Source organism: Monocercomonoides exilis (genome assembly GCF_001643675.1).
Source record: "Monocercomonoides exilis strain PA203 chromosome Unknown scaffold5-2102611, whole genome shotgun sequence".
Taxonomy (NCBI): domain Eukaryota; phylum Preaxostyla; order Oxymonadida; family Polymastigidae; genus Monocercomonoides; species Monocercomonoides exilis.
This window is the reverse complement of record NW_027150550.1, coordinates 381,994-392,062: the sequence shown is the minus strand read 5'-3', so window position 1 is coordinate 392,062 and position 10,069 is coordinate 381,994. Positions and strand designations below refer to the sequence as shown.

At 38.6% G+C, this 10,069-nt stretch overlaps 5 protein-coding genes across 5 annotated transcripts; all 5 read left to right on the top strand.

Annotated features, from left to right (window-relative positions):
- Nucleotides 1-155: 155 nt before the first annotated feature.
- MONOS_6391 (putative ABC transporter C family member 2) lies at nt 156-1,847 on the top strand (the record flags this gene model as incomplete). Its single annotated transcript, XM_067876621.1, has 3 exons — nt 156-565; nt 739-1,679; nt 1,701-1,847. Exons 1-3 carry the CDS (start codon nt 556-558, stop codon nt 1,845-1,847), a joined length of 1,098 nt encoding a protein of 365 aa, XP_067734151.1. The 5' UTR covers nt 156-555.
- Nucleotides 1,848-2,115: 268 nt separating this feature from the next.
- MONOS_17046 (uncharacterized protein) lies at nt 2,116-2,700 on the top strand (the record flags this gene model as incomplete). Its single annotated transcript, XM_067869927.1, has 1 exon — nt 2,116-2,700. The coding sequence occupies one exon, from the start codon at nt 2,116-2,118 to the stop codon at nt 2,698-2,700; it is 585 nt and encodes a 194-aa protein (XP_067734150.1).
- A 549-nt stretch (nt 2,701-3,249) lies between these two features.
- MONOS_6393 (uncharacterized protein) lies at nt 3,250-3,819 on the top strand (the record flags this gene model as incomplete). The annotated part of the gene is made up of 1 exon (XM_067876623.1): nt 3,250-3,819. The coding sequence occupies one exon, from the start codon at nt 3,250-3,252 to the stop codon at nt 3,817-3,819; it is 570 nt and encodes a 189-aa protein (XP_067734149.1).
- A 213-nt stretch (nt 3,820-4,032) lies between these two features.
- On the top strand, nt 4,033-4,469 carry MONOS_6394 (uncharacterized protein; the record flags this gene model as incomplete). Its single annotated transcript, XM_067876624.1, has 2 exons — nt 4,033-4,120; nt 4,252-4,469. 2 exons carry the CDS (start codon nt 4,033-4,035, stop codon nt 4,467-4,469), a joined length of 306 nt encoding a protein of 101 aa, XP_067734148.1.
- A 4,055-nt stretch (nt 4,470-8,524) lies between these two features.
- Nucleotides 8,525-9,304, top strand: MONOS_7557 (uncharacterized protein; the record flags this gene model as incomplete). The annotated part of the gene is made up of 1 exon (XM_067877892.1): nt 8,525-9,304. One exon carries the CDS (start codon nt 8,525-8,527, stop codon nt 9,173-9,175), a length of 651 nt encoding a protein of 216 aa, XP_067734147.1. The 3' UTR covers nt 9,176-9,304.
- Nucleotides 9,305-10,069: the final 765 nt, after the last annotated feature.

Here is a 10,069-nt window from a genome sequence, read left to right as displayed (position 1 = left end):
ATCAATAAAAGATTGTAATTATTTGGCAATTTGCAGAAATCGTTTTTGCATATATGGATCTCTTCTTTATATCATTTGTACCATTTACAATCAAAAAATTATCATTTCTGCAAATTGCAGATCAACAAAAAATACGAAATTTGAAATGGGTTTATAACAAGAAAAATAAAATTTGATTATCTTTTGAAAACCTTCGTTTATTGAGGAAACTGCATAATATATAATTCATATCGTAATTTACTACTTCTTCTGTTATATACTTCAAAAGATACGCCCAATTCACTTCTCTTCCATTTGATATAAATAATGCTGGTTTCTACTTCACTGCTTCTCGTTAGAAGCAACAGAATATAAATTTTTCTCAATTTATTCGAAAATAAGCATATTTTGTCTTTTTCTTCATCTATTACACCTCCTTCCTCCTCTCCCTCCCAAGACATTCCCACACAATCCTCTTCGGCCCTGTTGACTGTGGCAAGTCAGCGCTGCTAGCGTCCATTCTGGGAGAGACAATCTGTTTGGAAGGGAAAGGTTGTTTGAGGGGAAAGGTGGCTTATGTCCTCAGGTGTGTAAGTAAAGATGAATAAAAATGAAAATAGATGATTTTTTTTGTTATTTTTTTTAAATTTCTTTATAACTGATAAACATTTTATCCACCATTTCTTTTTCTGAACCGATTTTTTCCCTCATTCTTATATTATTCATCGTATGCCCATTCATCTATCATTTTCAACTCAGATTCCCTTCATCTTCAACGACATTATCAAATCCACATCCTCTTCCACACTCCCTTTGACCCCGTCCGCTACGCTCGTGTCATTCAAGCATGTTGTCTGGAACAAAACTTGGACATTCTTCCTGGCGGAGACGAAGCAGAAGTGGGCAAAAGAGGATACAACCTGTCGGGCGGGCAGTGTGTGAGGATAGCTCTGGCGAGGGCAGTCTATTCATCGGCTGAGGTGTTTCTGTTGGATGACATTTTGGCGAGTGTCGATGCTCATGTGGGACAAGCGCTGGTCATCAAATGCATCAGCCAGCTGCTGAAAGGGAAGACCGTCTTGTTAGCGACACATCACACGAAATATCTGCCTTATTTTGACACGGCCATCGCGATGGAAGAGGACGGGAGGATCAGAAAGATAGGCAGGGCAGAGGAGTTTAAGGGGATTGTGAAGGAGATGGGGGTGATGGTGAAGGAGGAGAAGGAAGGAGGAGGAGGAGAGGAAGAAGAGAAGAAGGAAGGTGAAAGAGAAAGAAAAACATTGGGAGATAATTTTGAAAACAATTGTGAGAAGAAGATTAAAGATGCAAATGACATTCCTTCTCCATCATCATCATCTTCTTCTTCTTCTTCTCCATTCAACTTGACTCACTCAAACACTTCACTTTCTCCACCCATTTCACGCATTTCACATTCACCTTCACATTTATCTTCTTCTTCTTCTTCTTCAATCATTCAAACTCCGATTTCTCTTTCTCCTTCTCCATCCTCTTCTTCCTCATCCTCATTCTCTTCCTCTTCCTCTTCCTCCTCTCCTTCTCCTTCTCCTTCTCCCTCTGAACTGGGGCATCTGAAGGAGTCCTTCGACATGGAGGCTGATTCTGTCTCTCTCTCCTCTGTTTTGTGGTATTTCAAGCATGCGTCGTTTTTCCTGCTGTTCTTGGCGCTGCTGGCGATTGTGCTGAGTAACGTTGCTCAGAATGGGAAGAGCGCTGTGCTCAACACGTGGACTGCGAAGGATGCACAGATGGAGCAGATGAACAGGATACTCAATGGACTTGGAGGAGAAAAGAGAGGGGAGGATGAGAAGAAAAGAAAAATGAATTTTGAACAAAACATTGAATGATTCAGTTATGTCATCACCACCACCATCATCTCAAGAAAACAATCACAAAAATAGTGACAATTCAAAAACAAGAACATCAAAAAATTCACTTCAGAAAAACTCCTTCAAGCACAAAAAGCAGAAGAAGCAGAAGAAGAAAATGTTTCTGTTCTCCTTTCTGAGCCGTTTCAATCTTTCGTCAAGTTTCTTATTCTTTATCCACATCATCATGAAATTATTCTTGTCGCTCGGCGAGATTCTTGTGAATTTGATCACCACCCGCTTCCGGATGCAGTCTGCCCATGCCATCAAGACAGAAGTGTTCTCAAAGCTTTTCCACGCAAAGATGAGCTTCTTCGACACCACACACACCAGCATGTTGTACAGAAAACTGAATGGTGTGAACCCCATCAGCAACAGCGCACTCCATTCCTTCACTGTCACTGCCTCCTCCCTCGTGAAGCTGCCCTTGGCACTGGTGGAGATACATTCATCGATTCCAACGCTACTGCTGCCTGTTGACCTGGCAACGAGTTCGATGGCACTGATCAGCCATTCAACGTCCCTAGCAAAGCATCACATTTACCGGTCGTTGGTTGCTGTCCGAAGCGACTCAGTGCTCTTTTTCAAGCAGGTGGCAAAGCAGCTGCAACGTTTGGTGAACAGCAAGATGAATACGCGGGCACATTACAAGAAGCCGCTGTTGATTCACACATGCAAAACAATGTCATTGCAGTTGTGTGGCCAGCTGTTTCCGGAAATACACAGAAACGAAAAGAGGGATGAGAAGCTGTTTAAAAGAACGTATGAGATCGAACAGGAGGTGTCGTCTATGGCTCCGTTTGGCTCGATTCGATTGCAGACAGCAGAATGAGAGACAAGAATAGGAGTGATTTAAGAGAGGGAAATGGGGCTGATAAAGCGATTGCTGCAACTTCTTCTTCTTCTTCTTCTTCTTCTATTTCTTCTTCTTCTCCTTCTCTTTCTTCTTCCATTTCTTCTTATTCTTCTTCTTCTTCTTCTTCTTCTTCTTCTTCTTCTTCTTCTTCTTCTTCTTCTTCTTCTTCTTCTTCTTCTTCTTCTTCCTCTCCTTCTTCTCTTTCTTCTTCTTCTTCATCTTCTTCTTTTTCTTCTTCTTCAGCTTCTACTTTTTCCTCTTCGCGTCGATTTTTTTGAAACAAATTCATGACATAAGAAGACCAGCAGATAAAAAGGATGAAGCAACAGCTAAAATGAAGAAGGAAAAGACAATATTTCATTCTCCCACCAGATGTGTTTGAGGCGCTGCCGCTGTTTGCAGAGTTTCGGATGGTGGAGCGGTAAGCGAAGAATCTGGAGAAAAGGAAGAGAGAAAGAGAGAGAGCGAAAGAGAGAATGAATGAATGAGAGAAGAGAAGAAAGAAGGATAAGAGAACTGATTAAGATGAGGAAGGTATTGAAGCCTGAAAATGATAGAGATTACAATGATGATGAAAAAGAAAATAATGTCAAAGCAGAAGAAAACGAGAGTTTATCATTGATTAGAAAAGATTCTTTGAAGGAACCGAAGAAAAATGAAGATAGTGAATGCCTTTCCGACAGCTTCATCATCAGTGATGAAGTAGAGCGAAGAGAGAAGAGGCACAAACAGAGAGAGAAACAGAGGTTGATGCGAAGGTATTACCAGGCGCTTGAGCTTCAACGTGATTCTGTTGTGAATGAGGTGCTTTTGATGGTCAGACCAAACTTGCTGCTTTCTCCAGCGCCGATTGACGAGTCTCTAAAAAGACCAGGAATGAGTGTGGATGCTTCTAAAAGTGAGGGAGATAGCAAAGAAGACAGAAAAGAAGAGAAAGATTGGAATAATTCTGTGAATGCAAATGGAAATAAGGAAGAAGAGAAAGGATATGAAGATAGCACGAAAGATGATGATAAAGAAGTGGTTTTAGAGGATTCAATGAACAACCCCAAAGAAGCTGCTTCAAAAGAAAGACTGTCAAACAGAATCAGATAAGAATACAAACGCAAAAGAATCTGTTCAAAACAACAAAAAAGGCGAAACGAATAATAATGAGCCAAAACCAGAGCCTCTTTCATCGCAATCACAACAAAAACAGCAGCAACAGAACACAACACCATCACCTTCTCCGCGGCCTAAACAATATTCTTCAGGAAGAGGCGCCTTTGAAACGATACACTTTACGCGAGGGAAGCGAATGGACGGAGGATGGAGATGGGGAGAGGGGCTGTTGGTGCACCTACAACGCCGCTGTCACCTGCTGTTGGAGGAGGAGGGGGAGAAGGGGTTACGTTGGGTGTTATGGGAACGAAGAATTTCAACAAAGAAGTGACAAGGGCGATATTTGATAAATTTCAGAACGAGAAAGGATAAGTAGACGATGAAGAGGCAAAAACTACGTTTTATTCATTGGAATCTGATGATCAGAGAGAAAAACTGCTTCGGCTGATGAAACTGCAGGAAATTCAAAAGAAGAAAAAGGAGAAGAAAGAAGAGAAAGAGAGGAGGCGGAAGAAGAAAGAAGAGCGGGAGCGCAGGAAAATGGAGAAAGTTCCTGCGTATGCAGCAGTCGATGCAAGGCAGACAAGAAAGCGGTTGAATCTGATGAGTGCGCTAATGAGCGAGCTGAGGCAGATCAGGGCTGAGCTTAGAAGAGGAAGAGTGATGAAGTGGCGGAGCTGGTGTCCGTACAAAGAGGAAGCAGAAGTGATACACAGGAAGGGAAGGAAAGGAGCAGGGAAAGGATCGCCTATGCTGTTTCAAGAGAAAGGAACAAGAACATTCAGTCAGAACAACGTGCCTGGGAGAAGAGATGCGCTGTCGTTCTCAAAATTGGTATCTTTCTCCACTTTGCAGAATTCAATGGCGATGGATCTGATGCAAAAATATTCTGCTCAAAATTTGGTTTCGTCTTTTGATTCAGCTGCAGAATTTGACGCAAATGAAAATATTTCTCTTCATCCTCTCTCTAACTGCACTTCTTCACTTTTCAATTCGTTCATGTTTATGAACATCCAACAACAATCTTCTCCTTCCATCAGAACTTCTTTATCTCCCTCGCAGCAATACCACGCTAAACTTTCATCTTCTGCTAGTCCTGCAGCTCCTGACTCTCTTTCTCTACTCTCACTTACTGCTCTATCTTCATCTCCTTCTCTTTCATTCAACTCCCCTCAAATTCGATATCGTTTCTTATCTTTCATTTCTTTTCGGAAGCACAGATAATTATTTATTCTAACATAGAATGCCAGCTGAAGTTATATGAAAATGAGAGAACTATATTAAACCAAGAAAAGCTGATCAGAAGGCACGAAATCAACAAGAAAATCGATTCTGACTTTTTCATTTTGAGATTGAAAGAATTTGAGGAAACAGAAAGAACGAGGCGGGGAAATTTTTCTTTGAACAAACAGTTGCAGGGATAGTTTTCGAGAGATTTCACAACATCGTGTGCCTTCAAAAAGTCGCTGAACATGAAATGGGAGAGGAAATATAAAAGAGATATAAGTTTTTGAGTGGATGTCAAGGGTTTTTAAAAGCAAGTGATGGAACATGCACCAATTAGTTAAGTCGATGAAAACTCATGAATTTTTCTATGAAATGGAAAATGAGAAATTTAGAAAAAGGAAGAAACTATGAGGAAATCAGAAAAAATTCATTGTTATAAGTGATTTTTGTACCATCGGAGCTGAGTGTGAGTGTTTAAGTGGGAACAAATGTTGAACTGAGGAAGGAAATGAAGCCATTAAAGGTGTATTCAACGGTTTCACATGGGATCTGTCCTTCTCTTCCATAGACGTCAGCATCAATTCCATTGATGGTCAGCATTTTGTTCAAAGCGATGAGGAAAAGCCAGCTGTTGAACTCAGCTTTATCAGATTATCCACTATCTCTGCTAACGTTTAATAAAGTCGAAGAAATGAACAACTGGAGCAGGAATTTGGAGATGAAGTTTCAGCTTCATAAATATAAAACACATTGCATACAATTTAGAATAAACTAATTTTCTATATTTATATCTCTCTATTTAATTTTAAATATATTATTTTTTTCAACAAGTTATGATATTTGTCATTATATTTTTGTATCATTTTTATTTAACTTGATCAAAAAATTCTTATTAATGAAAAAAGGTATGTTTTTTTGTTCTTATAAATTTTCCAAATATATATGACAGAAATAAAAGCAAAATACTTGCAAAAAATCATTTATATTCTTTGATCAATAAATACCACAATAGATTTTATTTTTTCGATTTTTGATCTTTTTTTATGATGTCAAAAAAAATCACCCATATCAAAGAAAAGGAAAAAGATCAATTTGAAGACTGTTAGACCCAAGTTTTGTTTATTTTTGCTTATTGAGTCTGTTCTTTTTTATTTTTTATTTTATTTTATTTTATTTTATTTTATTTTTTTTTTTTTATTTTATTTTTTTTTTTATTTTATTTTATTTTTTTTTTTTATTTTTTTATTTGGCAATATTTAAGAAAGGTGGGCAAAATTGATCTGACCCAGTATAATTATATTTTTAGGGTAAAAATTCAAAAATAATCTCTGTATTAATTGTTTGGTTTAGGTTGTAGGGTTAGCGTAACAGTTCTTGGGCTTAGGGTTTTGTTCCCGCTCTTCTTTTTAGGGTTTGCGCTCGAAAAAAGTGGTTTATTTTTTGATCAATTTTTAGGGTTAGGGATTTGTTATAAATATTTGTGTAAGAAAAGTATAGAAAAATAGAGCACTCTAGCCGATCGGCACCAGCGACTTGCTAACAAACTTGCAAGTTGGTGAGTCGAAGGTTCGAACCCGGAGGGGTGCTCTTTTTTGCCATTTTTTCAATAAAAATTTTTTGTCCACCTTTCTTAAATCATGCCTTTTATTTTTCATTTCAAAAATTTTGTGCTTATAAAAAAAGGGTGCAAATAAAAACACCAACCAAAATAATTTCTTCAAATGCTTGAATAATTGTCATTTTTTCTCCCGAACACATGTCAAATATTATTGAAAATTCAATTCAAACCAATAATAGCTTTTTTTCACTAAAGAACGCAATAATAGATGAAATTCAAATAAGAAATTTCAATTTAAATAACTCCATTTTATTCGAAAAAAATATAACTTTATTTGAATAAGACACAATTTATTCAAATAAACTCACTTCATTTAGAAATTCCAAACTTCATTTGAGTTTCTGAAAAATCATGATTTCATTAAGAACAGAATAATGAACATTATAATTTAGATGTTCAATAAAAATTATTTTTATGTTTTTTTCTCTCTTGTGAATAAGTGAAAATATGATTTCATTTTTCTGAAATTCAAAAAAATGAACACATTGGTTTGGATGAAAATAAAGGAAATTCCAAATATGCAAACATTATAAATACATTAATCAAAAACAATTTTTATCGCTTATCTGATTAAGTGAAATTGTTGAAAACAAAAAATCAAAAAAATATGGAAATTTGAAATTGCAGATATTCGATGTTTGGCTAACAAGACAATGGATCATTTTGCAAGCCTAATACATGGAGCATGCAAGTTCTTTTAAAGCGAGGGATCATCACTTTTTTACGCAAATTGTTGATGGATGGTGAAATAAAAACAAATAGTTTAAAGGCGTATTCGTGGGTCAGTAATGAAGAATTATTTTTTAAACGTTCATACTTGAATCAGAATTAATGTTTGCAAGTTATTTTGAAGGTTTATTTTCCTGAATAATGTTGAATGTGTTGTTATACGCATTTGAATATTCATATTTTTATTTCTGCTGATGAAATGATAATATGGAACTTGACAAAAGAGAAACAGAATTGAAACATGACGACTGATTTTCAGATGAAGAAGAAATCCATTTTCAGCGAGATGAAGAATAAGGAGGAAAGAACATATCAAAAAAAAGAAAGACGGATGAGAAAAGGTGGATATACATAAATTGAGCGTGAATATAACATTATAAAACGCTTGACCTTAGTTCTAGTTGAGGAAATGCTTAAGTTGAAAGATATTTTTTACCAAGAAAAGGAATTGAAAGAGGAAAATGAGGAAATGAGGAAAGAGAAATAGGAATTGCCAATTGTTACCTATTTTTTGTTGGAAAGAAGTGAAGGGGCAAGTTGAATGTTTGAAGGATCCAGCAATTACTGCTTGCCAGAAGAATATGCGACCAATGAAGTTTAAATCAAATCAAGATAGATTTCAACGAGAATCGATGCAGTTGTTATCGACAACCTTCATTATTCCAAATATCAAATAATTTCATCATAACATCTTTTTCTTCTTCATATCCTTCGAACTGCAATGATCTGTTCCCGCCTTCTCATCCTCACTTATTGCTGGTGGGGATTCAACGCAGAAATACTCGAAAACACATTCTTTCACCTTCTATGAAAAACTGCTTCTCACGTACCGTAGAAAGCAATGGCTCATTTTCATCTTCTCTTCATTCTTCTTCTTCCACTTTTGTTTCTTCCAGATCAAATCCCATCTTCCTAATATATTTCTTCATTCTGATATGGAGCAGCACGCCGATCAACTTTTCCATTCCGGAATCGGAGAAGTGAAGAGAAGAAGGCGGCAGGGGATGATCTGCCATCATCAGCGCCTGCGATTAACCATTCGGATGCGTCAGCGGTGGCTGCGTCATACACGTCGGCAGCAGCGATGGACTGCATCGAGAGGCGGCTGGGGTGTATGTGCGGCATATGCAGCTGTCACCCCATCCACCGAAGACGTTGCGGGGATATGTTGTTACGCGGAGAGCGTTGCTGAATGGTAATGTTGCTTGCGCCTGGATTGTCGCACTTTTGGCTATGCTTTCGGTTCCGCTGGTGGGGCAGCTTCCGTCACTTGCAGCGTCGGTGGGCACGAAGTCGGGGAGCAAGCGGATCTTTGCAGCGGCAGATGTGAATGCGTACCAGTCGATCAACGATCTATTTGACCCGTCGCTGCTGCCGTCGGCGATAGCGCGGCTGGTGTCGCGATCGCCGCAGTCGAGGCGTGTGGTGGTGAAGCTGGACGACGAAGTGATGGGGCGAGGGATTGCAGTGTGTGAAGTGGGGGGGATTGTGGAGAAGGGGCTGTCGGCAGCGGGGCTGAGGATTGAAGATATTGTTCAATCTCGTGCAGTGATTGTGCAGGCAGTGTTTGATGAGCGGGAAGAGGCAGAGGAAGGTGATGGGAATGAGGAGAAAGGTGGGTATCCGACAGCGCGCAGAGAGTTTGTGGAGAGAATCAAAGAGAACCAGGGGAAACTGGAAGAAGCGATAGCGCTGCTTGTTGTGGAGGCGCTTGGGCTGAGTGGGCTGAGGTTTGTGAAGGCGGGAACGGAGGCTGAGGCAGACAAACAGTTATAAGCATAAAGTGAAGTGTGTGATTCTTCTCCATCCGATGGAATCCAACAGGAGAACAGGAGAGCAGAAGAAGAAGCAGCAGATGGGTTTTCAGGAATAACTTCAGATGGAAGTTCAGAGTGGGTGAGAAAAGATGTGGAACAGGTGGAAATGTGTACGAATGATTTGGGGATGAATGAGAAGCAAGGAAGAGAGGGAAGTTCGATTGATTTGGAGAAGGAAGAAGAGGAGGAAGAAGAAGAGAAATTTAATGGAGGCATGAAGTTTATTTTTAAGGAATATAAAGGACAAAAGCAAAAAGAGGAAATAATGAGATGGATTTATGAGAACCAGGAGAGGAGTGGATGCGCAAATTCATCATCATCAAAAAAAGATTTAAAAATGCAGAGGATAAACGGTAGGAATAGGAAGAGAATGTGAAGAAGAAAAGGAAGAAAAGAGTGTGGAAAAATGGTATATGGAATTTATTTGTAGGAAAAAAGGGAGAAGAGACGAAACGGAGCAAACGTTGATAATTTCTTATCCAGAAGTTCCGATATTTCTAATTATTTTTGTTTAAATTGATGATATACAATTATCAAATGGGGATTGTGTGATTATGCTTCCATTGAAAAACACATCATTCCATCTGCAAATAGAAGCGTTGTTGTAATTGAAGAAACAAAATGTGATGAATTTAATTACGTTCGTCCAATCAAATATTCTTGTGCAACACAGGGCAGCACCACCGAAGGTGAATGGATTTTCGACTTTGTTGTTGATGAACTGGAACTCTTGGAGAAAATATTGAGGAGTTATAACTGGTGGAGGGAAATGAAACGTGATTGCACCAGCCGCATCTCCACCAGTATTTGCAATGCAGACGTAACTTTTGAATAGGAATTTTGCATCTGATGG